General features: G+C 45.1%; 1 protein-coding gene across 2 annotated transcripts in view; it reads left to right on the forward strand.

Annotated features, from left to right (window-relative positions):
- cadm2b (cell adhesion molecule 2b) overlaps positions 1–19118 on the forward strand; it is a 447462-nt gene extending 428344 nt beyond the window's left edge. For both annotated transcript variants that reach the window (XM_045704111.1, XM_045704112.1), the window contains 2 exons: positions 17353–17475; positions 17878–19118. In XM_045704111.1, coding sequence (XP_045560067.1) covers positions 17353–17475; positions 17878–17993 — 239 coding nt within the window. In that variant the 3' untranslated portion in view covers positions 17994–19118. The remainder of the gene's footprint in view (positions 1–17352; positions 17476–17877) is intronic.
- The last annotated feature ends 2433 nt before the right edge of the window (positions 19119–21551 follow it).

Raw genomic sequence — 21551 nt, forward strand, 5'->3', positions numbered from 1 at the left:
TTTGTGAGCCACAGAGGTTGAGGAGAGCTGGAGGTTGGTAAAACACAGGGGTTAAGGAGAGCTGGAGATTTCTGAGCCACAGAGCCTGAGGAGAGCTGGAGGTTTGTGAGCCATAGAGGTTGAGGATAGCTGGATAATGGTGAGACACAGAGGTTAAAGAGAGCTGGAGATTTGTGAGCCACAGAGGTTAAGGAAAGCTGGAAGTTTTTGAGCCATAGAGTTTGAGAGCTGGAGGTTTGTGAGCCATAGAGGTTGAGGACAGCTGGATATTGGTGAGACACAGAGGTTAAAGAGAGCTGGAGATTTGTGAGCCACAGAGGTTGATGTCAGCTGGAGGTTTGTGAGCAACAGAGGTTGAGGACAGCTGGAGGTTTTCGAGCCACAGAAGTTGTGGATAAGTGGATCTTTGTGAGCCACAGAGGTTGAGGACAGCTGGAGGATGGTAAGACACAGAGGTTAAGAGAGCTGGAGATTTCTGAGCCACAGAGGTTAAGGAAAGCAGAAGGTTTGTGAGACACAGAGGTTGAGGAAAGCTGGAGGTTTGTGAGACACAGAGGTTGAGGACAGCTGAAGGTTTATGAGCCACAGAGGTTGATGTCAGCTGGAGGTTTGCGAACCACAGAGGTTGATGTCAGCTGGAGGTTTATGAGCCACAGAGGTTGAGGACAGCTGGAGGTTTGCGAGCCACAGAGCTTGAGGACAGCTGGAGATTGGTGAGATACAGAGGTTGAGGAGAGCTGGAGGTTTGCGAACCACAGAGGTTGAAGAAAGCTGGAGGTTTGCGAGCCACAGAGGTTGAGGACAGCTGGAGATGTGTGAGCCACAGAGGATGATGGCAGCTGGAGATGTGTGAGCCACAGAGGATGATGGCAGCTGGAGATGTGTGAGCCACAGAGGATGATGGCAGCTGGAGGTTTGTGAGCCACAGAGGTTGAGGAAAGCTGGAGATTTGTGAGCCACACAAGTTGAGGACAGCTGGAGGTTGGTCAGTCACAGAGGTTGAGGACAGCTGGAGGTTTGTGAGCCACAGTGGTTGAGGACAGCTGGATATTGGTGAGACACAGAGGTTAAGAGAGCTGGAGATTTCTGAGCCACAGAGGTTAAGGAAAGCAGAAGGTTTGTGAGACACAGAGGTTGAGGACAGCTGAAGGTTTGCGAGCCACAGAGGTTTAGAAGAGCAGGTGGTTGGTGAAATAAAGAGGTTAAGGAGAGCTGGAGATTTGTGAGCCACAGAGGTTGAGGACAGCTGGAGGTTTATGAGACACAGAGGTTGATGTCAGCTGGAGGTTTATGAGCCACAGAGGTTGAGGAGAGCTGGAGGTTTGCGAACCGCAGAGGTTGAAGAAAGCTGGAGGTTTGCGAGCCACAGAGGTTGAAGAAAGCTGGAGGTTTGTGAGCCAGAGAGGTTGAGGACAGCTGGTCTATGAGCTACAGAGGTTTAGAAGAGCTGGAGGTTTGCGAGCCACAGAGGTCGAGGACAGCTGGAGGCTTGCAAGCCACAGATGTTGAGGAAAAGTGGAGCTTTTTGAGACACAGAGGTTGAGGAAAGGTGGAGGTTGGTGAGACACAGAGGCTAAGGAGAGCTGGAGATGTGTGAGCCACAGAGGATGATGACAGCTGGAGATGTGTGAGCCACAGAGGATGATGACAGCTGGAGATGTGTGAGCCACAGAGGATGATGGCAGCTGGAGGTTTGTGAGCCACAGAGGTTGAGGAAAGCTGGAGATTTGTGAGCCACACAAGTTGAGGACAGCTGGAGGTTGGTCAGTCACAGAGGTTGAGGACAGCTGGAGGTTTGTGAGCCACAGTGGTTGAGGAAAGCTGGAGGTTTGTGAGCCACAGAGGTTGAGGAAAGTTGGAGGTTTGTGAGACACGGAGGTTGAGGAAAGATGCTCAGATTTGTAATATATTTATAACTCGCTCTGCTTTTTCAGAATCAGCACGTGTTCCATTGGTTCACTCCAGACCCTGTTGGCAATGGAGCCAGGAGAGCAATTTTCTGTAAAGAAAGAGACAGTATCTGTGTCGCAATTGGCACCCTATTCCCTCTTTGGTGTACTACTTTTGACTAGGGACCATAGGGCATTAGTCATATGTAGTGCACTATATAGGGAATAGGGTTGCATTTGGGACACAGTCAGTGAATGGATTTTCTCTTCACTCGCCTGGTAAACCAGTAAAATCCATAAATCCAAAGCCTTTTTCAAACACATATTTCTGTCAGGTCTTCCCACAACAACTTGACAGGGCTTTCTACAGAGAAAACTGTGGAATGCAAAATATACTATGCAATATTTCCGCAAACCCCAGTTCTTATTTAAGACCTCATTATGTCTGCAATTATTTTGTGTGTGTGTGTGTGTGTGTGTGTGAATGTGTGTTTGTGCGCGTGCGTGTGCGCATGTGTGTGCTTGTGTGTGTGTGTGCGTGCGTGTGTGCGTGCGTGTGTGTGTGTGTGTGTGTGCGTGCGTGTGTGTGTGCGTGCGTGCGTGTGTGTGTGCGTGTGTGTGTGTCCATGCTCAAATGAGGGCCACATGCAACATAATCCCTCAAAGATGGATCAAAAGCTTTTAGAGAAGTAGAGCGTTAGAGAAGCTGGCCAACCTTCACCGTGTTTTGCCGTTTAGAAAGTAGAGCGTTAGAGAAGGTGGCCCCCCTTCACTGTAATCTTCCGTTTAGAAAGTAGAGCGTTAGAGAAGCTGGCCTCCCTTCACTGTGCTCTGCTGCTTGGAACGTAGAGCGTTAGAGGAGGTAGCCTCCCTTCACTGTGCTCTGCTGCTTGGAACGTAGAGCGTTAGAGGAGGTAGCCTCCCTTCACTGTGCTCTGCTGCTTGGAACGTAGAGCGTTAGAGGAGGTAGCCTCCCTTCACTGTGCTCTGCTGCTTGGAACGTAGAGCGTTAGAGGAGGTAGCCTCCCTTCACTGTGCTCTGCTGCTTGGAACGTAGAGCGTTAGAGGAGGTAGCCTCCCTTCACTGTGCTCTGCTGCTTGGAACGTAGAGCGTTAGAGGAGGTAGCCTCCCTTCACTGTGCTCTGCTGCTTGGAACGTAGAGCGTTAGAGGAGGTAGCCTCCCTTCACTGTGCTCTGCTGCTTGGAACGTAGAGCGTTAGAGGAGGTAGCCTCCCTTCACTGTGCTCTGCTGCTTGGAACGTAGAGCGTTAGAGGAGGTAGCCTCCCTTCACTGTGCTCTGCTGCTTGGAACGTAGAGCGTTAGAGGAGGTAGCCTCCCTTCACTGTGCTCTGCTGCTTGGAACGTAGAGCGTTAGAGGAGGTAGCCTCCCTTCACTGTGCTCTGCTGCTTGGAACGTAGAGCGTTAGAGGAGGTAGCCTCCCTTCACTGTGCTCTGCTGCTTGGAACGTAGAGCGTTAGAGGAGGTAGCCTCCCTTCACTGTGCTCTGCTGCTTGGAACGTAGAGCGTTAGAGGAGGTAGCCTCCCTTCACTGTGCTCTGCTGCTTGGAACGTAGAGCGTTAGAGGAGGTAGCCTCCCTTCACTGTGCTCTGCTGCTTGGAACGTAGAGCGTTAGAGGAGGTAGCCTCCCTTCACTGTGCTCTGCTGCTTGGAAAGGGTTTATGCATTCAGAATCCCATAGTTGGATTCACAAGAGAACAGAAGCTGTCGTTGAATACATGTTGTTGTTTTTCCACTAGGTCTTCCTATGGAAATAGGAAGGAGAGTTGACCTAATGAGACACAGTTGTCATGCTGTAAGAGCAGGGGCCGTATATATCAATTGTCTCAGTGTAGAAATGCTGATTTAGGATTTGTTTTGCCTTTAAGGTCAGATTTTTTTTTTTTTTTTAATTTATTTAACCTTTATTTAACTAGGCAAGTCAGTTAAGAACAAATTCTTATTTACAATGACGGCCTACCCCCAGCCAAACCCGGACGACGCTGGGACAATTGTACACTTCCCTAAGGGACTCCCAATCACGGCCGGATGTGATGCAGCCTGGATTCGAACCGGGGACTGTAGTGATACCTCTTGCACTGAGATGCAGTGCCTTAGACCGCTGCACCACTTGCAACAATAACATGACATGGACAGGTGGGGAGCTGATCCTCGATCAGCACTCCTACGCTTGATATATACAGCCCCAGAAAGCATGGCTGTACTCTAGCTGCATACAGCTGGTTTGCATTCATATCCATCGTGGTGAGTGTGAAAAATAAGACTAATGCTGTCTGATAAAGACAAAATACAATAAAGAACCAAGAGTTGTAGACTTTCCTCTTCACTTGAGTTTGCTTCTCAAGTCATGTAACTTGGTTGGAGAGTGAGTGCTCCTTCACCCTGTCCATTTAACATAAAAAATGTAGAGGGAAATAGAGAGTGATCAGGTCTAATGTACCCATATAGCTGATATCAAGACAGTTGATAACCAGACAGTTGATAACCAGACAGCTGATACCCAGACAGCTGATACCCAGACAGTTAGTTTAATATACCGTTGATACCCAGACAGTTAGTTTAATAGACCGTTGATACCCAGACAGTTGATACCCAGACAGCTGATACCCAGACAGCTGATACCCAGACAGCTGATACCCAGACAGCTGATACCCAGACAGTTGATACCCAGACAGTTGATACCCAGACAGCTGATACCCAGACAGCTGATACCCAGACAGCTGATACCCAGACAGTTGATACCCAGACAGTTGATACCCAGACAGTTGATACCCAGACAGTTGATACCCAGACAGCTGATACCCAGACAGTTGATACCCAGATGGCTGATACCCAGACTGTTGACACCCAGACAGTTGATACCCAGACAGCTGATACCAGACAGCTGATACCCAGAGAGTTAATACCCAGACAGCTGATACCCAGACAGCTGATACCCAGAGAGTTAATAACCAGACAGCTGATACCCAGACAGCTGATACCCAGACAGCTGATACCCAGACAGCTGATACCCAGACAGTTGATACCCAGACAGTTGATACCCAGACAGCTGATACCCAGACAGCTGATACCCAGACAGCTGATACCAGACAGCTGATACCAGACAGTTGATACCAGACAGTTGATACCCAGACGGCTGATACCCAGACAGCTGATACCCAGACGGCTGATACCCAGACAGTTGATACCCAGATGGCTGATACCCAGACTGTTTTACCCAGACAGCTGGTACCCAGACAGTTGATACCCAGACAGCTGATACCCAGACAGCTGATACCAGACAGCTGATACCCAGAGAGTTAATACCCAGACAGCTGATACCCAGACAGCTGATACCCAGAGAGTTGATACCCAGACAGTTAGTTTAATTGACCGTTGATACCCAGACAGCTGATACCCAGACAGTTGATACCCAGACAGTTAGTTTAATAGACCGTTGATACCCAGACAGCTGATACCCAGACAGTTGATACCCAGACAGCTGATACCCAGACAGTTGATACCCAGACAGTTGATACCCAGACAGCTGATACCCAGACAGCTGATACCCAGACAGTTGATACCCAGACAGTTGATACCCAGACAGCTGATACCCAGACAGCTGATACCCAGACAGTTGATACCCAGACAGTTGATACCCAGACAGGTGATACCCAGACAGCTGATACCCAGACAGTTGATACCCAGACAGCTGATACCCAGACAGTTGATACCCAGACAGTTAGTTTAATATACCGTTGATACCCAGACAGTTAATACCCAGACAGCTGATACCCAGACAGCTGATACCCAGACAGTTGATACCAAACAGTTGATACCAGACAGTTGATACCCAGACAGTTGATACCCAGACAGCTGATACCCAGACGGCTGGTTTAATAGACAGTGACATTTCCAACAGAGCTACACTCTTAGAAAAAAGGGTTCCAAAATGGTTCTTGGTGTACCTTTAGGAGAACTATTTTTGGTTCCATATAGAACCCTCTGTGGAATGGGTTCTACCTGGAACCAGAGGGGTTCCTGCCAGGAACCAAAAAAAGAGTTCCTCAAATGGTTCTCCTATGTGGACAGCCGAAGAACCATTTTAGGTTCTAGATAGCACCTTTTTTAGAGTCTACAATCTCTACTACTATTTTAAGAGCTGTCTGCCATAGCCTTTTTACCCCATAACAGTGAGTAGACTTTGAATACCTTGTGGTTGATTGTCATCGTTGTCATCCCGACTGTTTGTGTGTGTCACTGGGCCTTGTACTGCTGTCACTGTGATGTCTCCAAAGAACCCCCCCCCCCCAACGTTCAGCGGGCTTCTTCTGGTTCTGTCAGTTGAGCTTGAAGTGAGCTTCGCTTTGGGCCACTGTGTTACCCCGCTTTGTCTGTCTGACCGTCCGTCCGTCTGTCTGTCTGTGTCGACAATCTAAGAGCACGGTAACCCCAGATCCCCTCCTCCATGCCTCATTCTACGATTTCATCTTTATGTGGTCTGATATTATGTTGTTCTCCCCTCGTCTTCCCTTCCTTCCTCTTCCTCTGCGTCAATGTCTGCAACCATGGCAACAGCCAAAGACTTACCAGAGCCCACCACAGGTAAATATCCCGCTGCTAGCCCGCTGTCAGGTCATAATTGCAATCAGGATGTGAGGTCATATATGTGAGGTCATACATGTGAGGTGGTACATGTGCAGCACTTTGTGACATCGGCTGATGTAAAAAAAAAAAGGCTTTATAAATACATTTGATTGATTGATTGATTGATTGATTGATTGATTGATTGATTGATTGATCGATGTGAGGTCATACATGTGAGGTCACACATTGCCGGTTGTTCTGTAGAGCCCGACACTGACCACGCTACAGCCAGCGTCCCAAATGGCGCCCTGTTCCCTGCAATATAGGGCACTACTTGTGTCCAGAGCCCTATAAAGGTTGCCATTTCAGATTTGCCCATAAACTTCCTATCACACAGCATGAGTCTAACCGTAACCTTGCATGGAGTTGAGTCAGTCTGCTCCACATGAGTCTAACCGTAACCTTGCATGGAGTTGAGTCAGTCTGCTCCACATGAGTCTAACCGTAACCTTGCATGGAGTTGAGTCAGTCTGCTCCACATGAGTCTAACCGTAACCTTGCATGGAGTTGAGTCAGTCTGCTCCACATGGGTCTAACCATCACCTTGCATGGAGTTGAGTCAGTCTGCTCCACATGAGTCTAACCGTAACCTTGCATGGAGTTGAGTCAGTCTGCTCCACATGGGTCTAACCATCACCTTGCATGGAGTTGAGTCAGTCTGCTCCACATGAGTCTAACCATCACCTTGCATGGAGTTGAGTCAGTCTGCTCCACATGAGTCTAACCATCACCTTGCATGGAGTTGAGTCAGTCTGCTCCACATGAGTCTAACCATCACCTTGCATGGAGTTGAGTCAGTCTGCTCCACATGAGTCTAACCATCAGCTTGCATGGAGTTGAGTGAGTCTGCTCCACATGGGTCTAACCATAACCTTGCATGGAGTTGAGTGAGTCTGTTCCACACGCGATGCCTTTCTAGGCTATCTGCCACTGTATTATTCAGCCTCTAACACGACAGGCACAATGAACATTGGCCCTGGCCCACACTCTATTACGAAACCTAAAGAACATCTTCTTTGTATCTTCCACAGTCACATGCGTATTGTTCCATCTTTTTTAGCTGGCATCATCTTGAAATTGCATGATCTTGTGTGCTTCTCCGCCTGTATACGAATCCTTCAGAATCCTTACCATTACCGGCTCCTTTTTCATGGTCCTTCCAGACAATTCTGATCCGTGAAGAAAAAGGGTTGTTGGGGTTTTATACAATACTGCACCATCTGTAGATTCATCTTAAAGAAATGCATGAAGAAGAAGAGAGAAAAAAAAGGCATCTGCAATGCCACTGTAATTTGTGGTCAATGATCATAATCCGAGACCGACGATCACATCTTAGAAATCTTTCACAATACCATAATGATTATGAGCTCCATAGCTCCTTGTCAATTTGTACCCTATTCCTTATATAGTACACTACTTTCAGTGGGCCCCCGGTTAAAAACTAGTGCACTAAATAGTAAATGGGGTACCTAATTGGGTATGATACCATGATATTGCGTGTTGGAATAGTGCACATGTTTTTTTTTTTAGCTTTAGCTATGAATGGAGGATGTTTAGATGAATGTTATGACTGTAGAAATATCTAACGTGTTCCGGATAAGGTCGGGGCCGGTCCTTGCTGTTCTGCGGTACTAGGCAAGACCAAAAAATACAGCAAAATTATGTATTTTCCAGAAGTGGAAGTTAGGATCAATTTAGGTTCTGAATGAAAGGTGAAAATATGTATTTTCCGTATGTTTAAAATACATATTTGCCAGGATGTTGAAATCAGACAAATTTTGGATTCTGAATGAAAGTTGAAAATATATCGTTTATATAGACGTCTATGATTGGTTCAGATTTGGTCCGGACCGGAACAAGAACCAATGTCTGTGGATGTGGAAATCAAAGACTGCACCAAAAAATAGCTGTCCATGCTGGGAATGGACAACCGAATTATTTTTTGCTCACCTGCAATTTGACAAAGTGGGCACTGCTTATCACACGGTGGCATCAATGCTCACCTAAAAAAAAAGCCCTTGTCATTGTCACGGGGTAGAATTATGTGAGGTGTTATGTGTTGTTGGAGGTGCGTCTTGGTCAGTTTACCTCAGAACATTCTAATCCTGCCCAATGGGCCGGGCCCGGCCGGCCGTGGCTGGTGTCTTAATCGTTTAATGGACCACCTAATTGGCTGCTTAGTGGGAGAGTTCAGTCATTGATTGGTTTCTACCCCAGCGAGTCTCTGTGTGTGTGCATTCCAAATTACACTGTATTCCCTATATAGTGCACTACATTATACTACAGCCCTATTCCCTATATAGTGCACTACATTTCAGCAGAGCACTATTGGGGAACAGGTTGCTATTTGGGATGGGCATGTAGATACAGTGCCTTGGGGAAGTATTCAGACCCCTTGACTTTTTACACATTTTGTTACGTTAAAGCCTTATTCTGAAATAGATTAAATCAATAAAAAATCCTCAGCAATCTACACACTGTACCCCATAAAGAAACATCGAAAACAGGTTTTTAGAACTGTTTGCAAAGTTATAAAAATTAGTTTTTTTTTTATGAAATACCTTATTTACATAAGTATTCAGACCCTTTGCTATGAGACTCTAAATTCAGCTCAGATGCATCCTGTTTCCATTGATCATCCTTGAGGTGTTTCTACAACTTGATTGGAGTCCAACCGGGGTAAATTCAATTGATTGGACATGATTTGGAAAGGCACACACACCTGTCTATATAAAGGTCCCACAGTTGACAGTGTATGTGTAATGGCTGTCGTAGAGAGGGGACCAAAGCGCAGCGTGTTGACTGCTCATGATGAATATTTATTTTTTACTCAGAACACTAAAGAAAAAATAACAAAGCGAAAGCGCACAGTTCTGTCAGGTACATAAACTAGAAGACAACTACCCACAAACACAGGTGGGAAAAAAAACCCCTACTTAAGTATGATCTCCAATTAGAGACAACGATGACCAGCTGCCTCTAATTGGAGATCATCCCCCCCCAAAAAAACATAGAAATAGAAAACTAGATCCTAAACATAGATATAGAAAAACACAAAACACCCCCTGTCACGCCCTGACCTACTCTACCATAGAAAATAACATCTTACTATGGTCAGGACGTGACAGTATGTCAGAGTAAAAACCAAGCCATGAGATTGAAGGAATTGTCTGTAGAGCTCTGAGACAGAATTGTGTTGAGGAACAGATCTGGGGAAGGGTACCAAAACATTTCTGCAGCATTGAATGTCCCTAAGAACACAGTGGCCTCCATCATTCTTAAATGGGAGAAGTTTGGAACCACAAAGACTCTTCCTAGAGCTGGCCGTCCGGCCAAACTGAGCAATCGGGGGAGAAGGGCTTTGGTCAGGGAGGTGACCAAGAACCCGATGGTCACTCTGACAGAGCTCTGGAGTTCCTCTGTGGTCATGGGAGAACCTTCCAGAAGAAATGAAAAATTAAAGGAGAGCCGCACACTCTAGGAGCTCAGATGCAATAATTTAATGAGTTAATATCCAACGTTTCGACAGACAAGCTGTCTTCATCAGGGTATAATGACAAGCACTGCGGGGTGATTAGTTTATTTAGTGTCAAAGGACTCACACACAGGTGTCTGTAATCATGGCCGGATGTGGCCTGATATCATTGGTTAATTCTCATATATTAAAATAGCATACAAAAAAAAACATAAATGGATAGCATATGATCATAGAAACAATTTGGCTACGTAGGCCTACAAAACATTTACAATCGCAAAATCACAAGAATGGCTTCAGATCAAAGTCTACGTTGAGACCGAAGGGAGCAAGGGTTTTTAAATTAAAGATCCAGGTAGCCTCTCGTTTTAACAATAAATTGTTGAGGTCACCCCCTCTCCTAGAACCTTCCAGAAGGACATCCATCTCAACAGCACTCCACCAATCAGGCCTTTATGGTAGAGTGGCCAGATGGAAGCAACTCCTTAGTAAAATGCACATGATAGCCCGCTTGGAGTTTGCCTAATGGCACCTAAAGACTCTCAGACCATGAGAAACAAGATTCTCTGGTCTGATGAAACCAAGATTGAACTTTTTGGACTGAATGCCAAGCGTCACATCTGGAGGAAACCTGGCACAATCCCCACGGTGAAGCATGGTGGTGGCAGCATCATGCTGTGGGGATGTTTTTCAGCGGCATGGACTGGGAGACTAGTCAGGATCGGGGCAAAGATGAACAGAGCGAAGTACAGAGAGATCCTTGATGAAAACCTGCTCCATAGTGCTCAGGACCTCAGACTGGGGCGAAGGTTCACCTTCCAACATGACAACGACCCAAAGCACACAGCCAAGACAGTGTAGGAGTGGCTTCGGGACAAGTCTATGAATGTCCTTGAGTGGCTCGGCTAGTGCCCGGACTTGAACCCGATCGAACATCTCTGGAGAGACCTGAAAATAGCTGTGCTGCGACACTCCCTATCCAACCTGACAGAGCTTGAGAGGATCTACAGAGAAGAATGGGAGAAACTTCCCAAATACAGGTGTGCCAAGCTTGTAGCATCATACCCAAGAAGACTCGAGGCTGTTATCACTGCCAATGGTGCTTCAACAAAGTGCTGAGTAAAGGGTCTGAACACTTATGTAAATGCATTAAGTTTTTTATTTTCAATACATTTGCAAAACTTCCTAAAAACCTGTTATTGCTTTGTCATTATGGTTTTATTGCGTTTAGATTGATTATGAAATAAAAACTATTTCATCCATTTTACAATAAAGGCTGTAACGTAACAAAATGTAGAAAAAAAGTCAAGGGGTCTGAATACTTTACGACGACGCTGTGTGTTACCTTCATCTACCAGGTCCGATCTATGGTCTATCTCTTGAATATTAAGAATATAAAGTGAAATAAGTTCAACTTGTTTTAGCCAGAACGTCCTGTAGGGGAGGAGGGGAGGAGCCTACCTTCTTTTTGTGTGGTTTAAGCCAAGTACACCAACCTTGTGATGTCCTAAGTGAACATGTCCCATGGTACCTCTTGGCATCAGTAATCATGGTCATTGTCAGACGGGCGGACTGGATGTTGAAGAGGGATATTGTGATGTCACAAGAGAACATGTCCCCTGGAAATATACATTTCTCTACCTCCTCACCTCAACACATTGCCTGCGTTCCAAATGGTACCCTGTTTCCTTTAAAGTGCACTATTTTTCCACCAGGGCCTATAGGGAATAGGGTCCCATTTGGGACACAGACATGATATTTTAATGAACTCAGACACCTCTCTCAATTTATGGCTGTGGTCCTGTAATGTGTGTAAATTTCTGTTTTAAATATTTATATTGTCACCCTAACCTTGTCGCTCTTCGTAGAGAAGGAAGAGAATCCACGTGTGCAGCAATCTGATGTCACGTTAAGCCTGCCTCCCAAATGGAGCCCTATTCACTATATAGTGCACTACTTTTGACCAGAGCCCTGTGAATCCTGGTCAAAAGTAGTGCACTTACATAGGGAACGCGATCTCATTTGAGATTCAGGCCGTAGTTTTTTTATTGTTGTCCTTTGTTGTGCCTTTGGCACTGACGCACATGCATTAAACAACAGATAGCTGAAGCTTTTATCTAGATGACTCTACCAAACACTTCCTGTTCCTGACAGAGAGGCAGACAGGTTTAATACACTAGACTGCATCCCTGGGCTTTGTCCCAAATGGCAGGTGAAAGCTATGATCCCTTATTGATGTCACTTGTTGAATCCACTTCAATCAGAATAGGGGAATATGGGAATCGGATAATAGGGTAATAGGATAATAGGGGAATAGGATAATAGGGGAATATGATAATAGGGAAATAGGAGAATTAGGGATTAGGGGAATAGGAGAATATGAGAATAGGGGCATAAGGGAATAGGAGAATTGGGGAATGGGATAATAGATGAATAGGGGAAAAGGGGAATAGATGAATAGGGGAATTGGATAATAGGGGAATAGATGAATAGGGGAATAGATGAATAGGGGAATATGATAATAGGGGAATATGATAATAGGGGAATATGATAATAGGCGAATTTGATAGTAGGGGATTAGGGGAATATGATAATAGGGGAATAGATGAATAGGGGAATATGATAATAGGGGAATATGATAGTAGGGGATTAGGGGAATATGATAATAGGGGAATAGGGGAATATGATAATAGGGGAATATGATAGTAGGGGAATATGATAATAGGGGAATATGATAATAGGGGAATATGATAGTAGGGGAATAGGGTACCACTTGGGAGGTAGTCAATGAGTGAGGCTGGTAGTTCCATCACGGTGGCCCCATTCTGTGTGAATCCAGATCAAGATGATGAATTATACAGTACGTCTTGCATAGCATTTCATCCTTATGGAGATGGTGTGCTTTTCCATATAAAACTTGGCGGGTAAAAACACAAGTTACATTTCTGGGTGTTAATAATGAGGAATGTTCTAGGTAGAACAGAAATAGGAATACCCCTCCCTCTCTCTCTCTCTCTCCCCCTCTCCATTACCCTCTCTCTCTCTCTCTCCCCCTCTCCATTATCCTCTCTCTCTCTCTCTCCCCCTCTCCATTATCCTCTCTCTCTCTATCTCCCCCTCTCCATTACCCTCTCTCTCTCTCTCTCCCCCTCTCCATTATCCTCTCTCTCTCTATCTCCCCCTCTCCATTATCCTCTCTCTCTCTATCTCCCCCTCTCCATTACCCTCTCTCTCTCTATCTCCCCCTCTCCATTACCCTCTCTCTCTCTATCTCCCCCTCTCCATTACCCTCTCTCTCTCTATCTCCCCCTCTCCATTACCCTCTCTCTCTCTATCTCCCCCTCTCCATTACCGTCTCTTTCTCTATCTCCCCCTCTCCATTACCCTCTCTCTCTCTATCTCCCCCTCTCCATTACCCTCTCTCTCTCTATCTCCCCCTCTCCATTACCCCCTCTCTCTCTATCTCCCCCTCTCCATTATCCTCTCTCTCTCTATCTCCCCCTCTCCATTACCCTCTCTCTCTCTATCTCCCCCTCTCCATTACCCTCTCTCTCTCTATCTCCCCCTCTCCATTACCCTCTCTCTCTCTATCTCCCCCTCTCCATTACCCTCTCTCTCTCTATCTCCCCCTCTCCATTACCCTCTCTCTCTCTATCTCCCCCTCTCCATTACCCTCTCTCTCTCTATCTCCCCCTCTCCATTACCCTCTCTCTCTCTATCTCCCCCTCTCCATTACCCTCTCTCTCTCTATCTCCCCCTCTCCATTACCCTCTCTCTCTCTATCTCCCCCTCTCCATTACCCTCTCTCTCTCTATCTCCCCCTCTCCATTACCCTCTCTCTCTCTATCTCCCCCTCTCCATTACCCTCTCTCTCTATCTCCCCCTCTCCATTACCCTCTCTCTCTCTATCTCCCCCTCTCCATTACCCTCTCTCTCTCTATCTCCCCCTCTCCATTACCCTCTCTCTCTCTATCTCCCCCTCTCCATTACCCTCTCTCTCTCTATCTCCCCCTCTCCATTACCCTCTCTCTCTCTATCTCCCCCTCTCCATTACCCTCTCTCTCTCTATCTCCCCCTCTCCATTACCCCTCTCTCTCTATCTCCCCCTCTCCATTACCCTCTCTCTCTCTATCTCCCCCTCTCCATTACCCTCTCTCTCTCTATCTCCCCTCTCCATTACCCTCTCTCTCTATCTCCCCCTCTCCATTACCCTCTCTCTCTATCTCCCCCTCTCCATTACCCTCTCTCTCTCTATCTCCCCCTCTCCATTACCCTCTCTCTCTCTATCTCCCCCTCTCCATTACCCTCTCTCTCTATCTCCCCCTCTCCATTACTCTCTCTCTTCTCCCCCTCTCCATTACCCTCTCTCTCTCTATCTCCCCCTCTCCATTACCCTCTCTCTCTCTATCTCCCCTCTCCATTACCCTCTCTCTCTCTATCTCCCCCTCTCCATTACCCTCTCTCTCTCTATCTCCCCCCTCTCCATTACCCTCTCTCTCTCTATCTCCCCTCTCCATTACCCTCTCTCTCTCTATCTCCCCCTCTCCATTACCCTCTCTCTCTCTATCTCCCCCTCTCCATTACCCCCCCTCTCTCTCTATCTCCCCCTCTCCATTACCCTCTCTCTCTATCTCCCCCTCTCCATTACCCTCTCTCTCTCTATCTCCCCCTCTCCATTACCCTCTCTCTCTCTATCTCCCCCTCTCCATTACCCTCTCTCTCTCTATCTCCCCCTCTCCATTACCCTCTCTCTCTCTATCTCCCCCTCTCCATTACCCTCTCTCTATCTCCCCCTCTCCATTACCCTCTCTCTATCTCCCCCTCTCCATTACCCTCTCTCTCTCTATCTCCCCCTCTCCATTACCCTCTCTCTCTCTCTCTCTATCTCCCCCTCTCCATTACCCTCTCTCTCTCTCTCTCTATCTCCCCCTCTCCATTACCCTCTCTCTCTCTATCTCCCCCTCTCCATTACCCTCTCTCTCTCTATCTCCCCCTCTCCATTACCCTCTCTCTCTCTATCTCCCCCTCTCCATTACCCTCTCTCTCTCTATCTCCCCCTCTCCATTATCCTCTCTCTCTCTATCTCCCCCTCTCCATTACCCTCTCTCTCTCTATCTCCCCCTCTCCATTACCTCTCTCTCTCTATCTCCCCCTCTCCATTACCCTCTCTCTCTATCTCCCCCTCTCCATTATTCTCTCTCTCTCTATCTCCCCCTCTCCATTACCCTCTCTCTCTATCTCCCCCTCTCCATTACCCTCTCTCTCTCTATCTCCCCCTCTCCATTACCCTCTCTCTCTCTATCTCCCCCTCTCCATTACCCTCTCTCTCTCTATCTCCCCCTCTCCATTACCCTCTCTCTCTCTATCTCCCCCTCTCCATTACCCTCTCTCTCTCTATCTCCCCCTCTCCATTACCCTCTCTCTCTCTATCTCCCCCTCTCCATTACCCCCTCTCTCTCTATCTCCCCCTCTCCATTACCCTCTCTCTCTCTATCTCCCCCCTCTCCATTACCCTCTCTCTCTCTCTATCTCCCCCTCTCCATTATCCTCTCTCTCTCTATCTCCCCCTTTCCATTACCCTCTCTCTCTCTATCTCCCCCTCTCCATTACCCTCTCTCTCTCTATCTCCCCCTCTCCATTACCCCCTCTCTCTCCCCCTCTCCATTACCCTCTCTCTATCTCCCCCTCTCCATTACCCTCTCTCTCTATCTCCCCCTCTCCATTACCCTCTCTCTCTATCTCCCCCTCTCCATTACCCTCTCTCTCTCGCTATCTCCCCCTCTCCATTACCCTCTCTCTCTCTCTATCTCCCCCTCTCCCTTACCCTTTCTCTCTCTCTATCTCCCCCTCTCCCTTACCCTCACTCTCTCTCTTTCTCTATCTCCCCCTCACCCTCTCTTTCTCTCTCTCTCCCCCTCTCTCTATCTCCCCCTCTCCATTACCCTCTCTCTATCTCCCCCTCTCCCTTACCCTCACTCTCTCTCTTTCTCTATCTCTCCCTCACCCTCTCTATCTTCCCCTCACCCTCTCTTTCTCTATCGCCCCCTCTCCCTTACCCTCGCTCAATCTCTTTCTCTATATCCCCCTCCCCCTTGCCCTTTCTCTTTCTCTGTCTCCGCCTCTCCCTTACCCTCTCTCTATCTCCCTCTCTCTCTCTCTCTCTCTCTCTCTCTATCTTCCCCCTCTCCCTTACCCTCTCTCTCTCTCTCTCTCTCTCTCTCCTTTACCGTCTCTTTCTCGCTCTCTCTCTCTTCCCATCTCTCTTACCCTCTAGCTCTCTCGTTCTCTCACTCTGTCGCTCTCTCTCTCTCTCTCAGGGTGACTTTGCGTAGCTGAGCAGCGGGCTCTGCCATTCATCACCATGAGCTAATGAGAGCAGAGCACAGAAGTAGCACATAAAGTCATGTCAGACCGACCGCTCACAGTTTACAGCAGGACACACACACACACACACAGAGAGACAAGGGGGTCCAGCTCAGGTAGGGTGGTAAATCGGTTTCAGGATGCCCTCTGCCCCCCTAGTCAGCCTCAGGTTAAACTGAAGCCATTTCAGACTGTACCAAAGACCTTCAGCACCACTGATTCTGATTCAAGACAGGGACAGTGGTTTGGGCCTGTTATGGCTGCGTTGGGATAGCAGGCATAGCTAACAGCTACAGTAGACCGACCGCTGATTGATTAGGGTCAAATCCCAAATGGCACCCTATCCTCTATAGTGCACTTCTTTTCAGAAGTAGTGGATTTTAGAAGGGAACAGGGTGCCGTTTGGGACGTATACAAAGTTGAATTCCTCCCTCACACAATGTCCTGTTTTACACATGCCTAAACTCAACCTTGTTAAAAGTGCTGCTCCTGAATAATTCAAGAAGAATAATCTATCCTGGAAGATTGTTTTCACTGCACTGCTATGACAGTTTTGTTCATGTTGTTTAATAAGAAACACTTTGATGTTTTCATTGTTCCTCTTTACCGACCCACCGACTGCAGCTGCAGGAAACAATGTTTCAGAAACACTGTGATGTTTTCATTGTTTCTCTTTAACAACCCACTGCATGAAACTCACCTGTTGTCTCTCCTCTTCCCCTCCTCCTCTCGCTCTATCTCTCCTCTTCCCATTCTTCTCTCCCTCCTTTTCCCCATCTCTATTCCTCCTCTCCATCTCTCTTCCCCTCCTTATCTCTCTCCTTTCTTCCCCTTCTTATGTCTCTCCTTTCTTCCACTCTCTCTCTCTCTCCCTCCCTCCCTCTCTCTCTCTCTCTCTGCCTCTCTCTCTCTCTCTCTCTCTCTCTCTCTCTCTCTCTCTCTCTCTCTCTCTCTCTCTCTCTCTCCTCTCTCTCCAGATCCCAATGCACCAGGACAGCAGGACCCTGACCACGCATTAATCGGAGGTGTTGTGGCTGTGGTTGTGTTCATCACCTTGTGTTTGATCATAGCTCTAGGGCGGTATTTGGCTAGGCATAAAGGTAAGGACGTCATTTACTTCTCGTAAAGTCCCACAATACTTTAGTAAAATTATGTGAACATATTTAATAAATTGTCAAAAATGTCCACATAATGTAAATAATCTTTAAACAGTTTTCAATGAAGATAAAAGGCTAGAAACATAGAAAACATGACACAAACATCTCTATGTGTGTGCGTCTGTCTGTGTGTCTGTCTGTCTGTGTGTCTGTCTGTGTGTCTGTCTGTGTGTCTGTCTGTGTGTCTGTCTGTCTGTCTGTCTGTCTGTCTGTCTGTCTGTCTGTCTGTCTGTCTGTCTGTCTGTCTGTCTGTCTGTCTGTCTGTGTGTGTCTGTCGGTGTGTGTCTGTCGGTGTGTGTGTGTGTGTGTGTGTGTGTGTGTATCTGTGTGTGGGTGTGTGAACAGGGACGTACCTAACACACGAGGCTAAAGGATCCGAGGATGCCCCTGATGCAGACACAGCCATCATCAACGCAGAGGGGAACCACGCAGCAGAGGAGAAGAAAGAGTACTTCATTTAGACCTCCTCTGTTCTTTCTGTTTCATTCTGTGTCTTTTCCTTTATGTTTCCACCTCTGTTCTTTCTGTTTCATTCTGTGTCTTTTCCTTTATGTTTCCACCTCTGTTCTTTCTGTTTCATTCTGTGTCTTTTCCTTTATGTTTCCACCTCTGTTCTTTCTGTTTCATTCTGTGTCTTTTCCTTTATGTTTCCACCTCTGTTCTTTCTGTTTCATTCTGTGTCTTTTCCTTTATGTTTCCACCTCTGTTCTTTCTGTTTCATTCTGTGTCTTTTCCTTTATGTTTCCACCTCTGTTCTTTCTGTTTCATTCTGTGTCTTTTCCTTTATGTTTCCACCTCTGTTCTTTCTGTTTCATTCTGTGTCTTTTCCTTTGTTTCCACCTCTGTTCTTTCTGTTTCATTCTGTGTCTTTTCCTTTATGTTTCCACCTCTGTTCTTTCTGTTTCATTCTGTGTCTTTTCCTTTATGTTTCCACCTCTGTTCTTTCTGTTTCATTCTGTCTTTTCCTTTATGTTTCCACCTCTGTTCTTTCTGTTTCATTCTGTGTCTTTTCCTTTATGTTTCCACCTCTGTTCTTTCTGTTTCATTCTGTGTCTTTTCCTTTATGTTTCCACCTCTGTTCTTTCTGTTTGGTTTGTTTCTTTCACCAGAGGCAGGGGTGGACTAGGACCAGATATCGGCCCGGGGCACTTCAAACACATCAGCCCATTTGTTTCCTTGAGGCACCCACTATTAAGCAAATTATAATATTTCTGGCCTACTGGCATTTGCCAGAATTGCCCTATGTCCAGTCCATCTCTGCCAGTCGACCAACACAGTCTGCAGTTGGCTCAGTGCTGCTGGTGCAGGAATCAGTTCTTTGTCCCTAACTCCTCTCCGAAAGAGAAAGCTCAAGCTTGGTTTTACTGGTTGGTTTTTACAAGCAAATCGATAAAAATGTTGCCTTGTTTTTACTGCAAATGTACGTCCGTGTTTTTAAAAAGAGCAGATCCTGTTTCAGGTTTTAGCACCCAAATCTTTGTTTGTTGTCATGTTTTATTTGACAGTGCCTAAATATACAGACCGTTCTCGATCTGCTTCTGTCATGTTTGTTTCAACTCTTATTTTATTTTTTTATTTTTTTGGGGGGGGGGATTTTGTGTCCCCTACTCTCCTCACCGTCCCTGTTATATACCTTTTGCAGATATTTCCATCAGGAAGCGGAAAGAAATGTGTTTCATCTGACGCCGGAAATCATTGGCTATGCCAATAATTATGCTTTCAGAGAAGAACATGTGAAATGTATCAATGTGAACGACATGTGATGGAGCTTTATTGTAACTGTAAAAAAAAAAAATGGTATTGGTTATGAGAGGCACACAATTAGGCTCTCATGTTGTGGAAAACGATGGAAGTACAATAAACTAAATAGTTCTAACACTGACACAAAAACATAAAAAAAACAAATAATAATAATACAATTTAAAAAGTTTAATTTAAAAAAAAAAAATAGAAAAAGAAGCACAATCCGTATGATTGTTTATGTTTGAATGTGGATATTATATGATGATATGTTATCCTCTTTTGGCTTTATTTGTATATTAGTATAGACCATAGTCTCATCTCATATAGAAAGAAACAACAGAGAGAATCAGAAGTATAATAAAAGCACAAAGTCTCAAGACAAACAGAGAAATACTTCTGCACCAAGCAATTCATTTATCTCAGGATTCAATACGAGTCTAAATTCACTGATGTTTTCAGACCAATAATTGGAGATTCGGGTACCAGGATTCAATATGGCTGCGGGTTGTCAACAATGCGGCTTTTAGAGACGTTCGACCGAACATTTTCTTCACAGTAAACGCTGCAGATGTCGGGCTCAACGGAGGAAATCAAGGTAGAGCTACAGCGTTGTTTGTCAGACCAGGAGTCATTCCCGAAAAATGGGTTTCTTCTCAACAACAAAAAACGTGCTGTAGCATCTGAACGGTTGGGCCTGCTAACTCTGTTCTGCTCGTCTGAAAGGTAACCCATACAACTGAATGCTAGTATGGAGGTAGTTACGTGCCAACAAATATAAGGAGATAAATATATGTTAAAAAAAAATATACAAAAATATGAAATATTTCCACAGCTTTCTTAAGTCTCCTAGATATAGGACAGACAACCTTATTCCTCATGATATATTTTTTAGACAGTTTTTTTTTAATGCCATTTATTCATTGCTTTTCTATGGGACAAATTCAATCTTTAATCTTGTTTTTTTATATACCTAAAGGGGTCCTAAAATTCCAAATATATATATATATATATATATATATATATATATATATAATCCATGGGATGACCCTCTTAAAACAATTCCGTATGTTAGATCAGTAGAACCCTTTTACAGCTGAAAGGCCACACTTCCCGCGGTCACGTTGAATCCCGGCAGGATCAGAAAGTATCTGACACACTAACTTTACTAAAGGTCTGAACCTCATTTTCATTTCTATGAACAACTACTGGTCAGCTTCTATCTCTCTGAAAGACTGGAAGAACCAAATCCTACAAGTTCTGGGAACATAAAAGAGGTTGATATTGGGGGTTGCATCACAACATGGCACCTTATTCCGTTTATAGTGCACTACTTTTGACCAGGGTCCATATGGGTTTTTTTTGTTGGTCAAAGTAGTGCACTATGAAGGGAATAGGGTGCCATTTGGGACTCAGCCGATGTGACTTTATTGATCTAACGCGCCCTTGTGAATATTGCTGTATATGACTTTGCTAATGTGATGATTGCTGGTGGACAATATTGTTGAATTTTGAGAACCCTTAAACATTAAAATGTGTATATTAGACAATATATCTATTTAAAGTATTCCAGAAGTCTCTTGAATTGTTTTTTATTTTTATTTGTCATTTGTTTGATGAAGAACAAGCATTTTGTTTCACCACAAGGCATGTATATAATGTGTAAGTATTACATTTTGGTAAAAATAGAAAAATAAAAGACTTGTTATTTAAAGCTTTTCATTTCATATCAGTTGCAGTCATTTTGACACTTTGACATGTTAATTTTCATGCTTTGAAGAATTCTCTTGAACGTGAATTCTAAATGGGATTGACTCTGGTTGCTAGATAGCGTATTTATTATTGTTATTAATTGATATTATTGGTAATATTATACTATATTAATTGATATTATTGGTAATATTATACTATATTAATTGATATTATTATTATTATTATTATTACAAAAAGTAGTTACATTTTTCCATTTTGTAACAAAAAAAATAAATAAAAGGTAGTTAAATGAAGAAACTTCTGTCATTAAAAAAACAATACAACGATCACCGTTATGGCCTTTGAGTTTGCTGCAAACAGTTGTAATAACGTGTTATAAAGACTTTGGTGACCCAGACATCTTCCCCTACTGTATATTGCCACTCTATCAAAGACACGTTAAAACACATTGCCAATATTCAATATACATGTTCTTTTGTTAGTTCAATTTGATGCTATAAATAAAATGACTCATTTTTTGTATAAAGTTTAAATTGCTGTAATTTCGTTGCATATTAAAGGGGGGA

This window comes from Salmo salar, chromosome ssa20 (genome assembly GCF_905237065.1).
Source record: "Salmo salar chromosome ssa20, Ssal_v3.1, whole genome shotgun sequence".
In the NCBI taxonomy this organism is placed as follows: domain Eukaryota; kingdom Metazoa; phylum Chordata; class Actinopteri; order Salmoniformes; family Salmonidae; genus Salmo; species Salmo salar.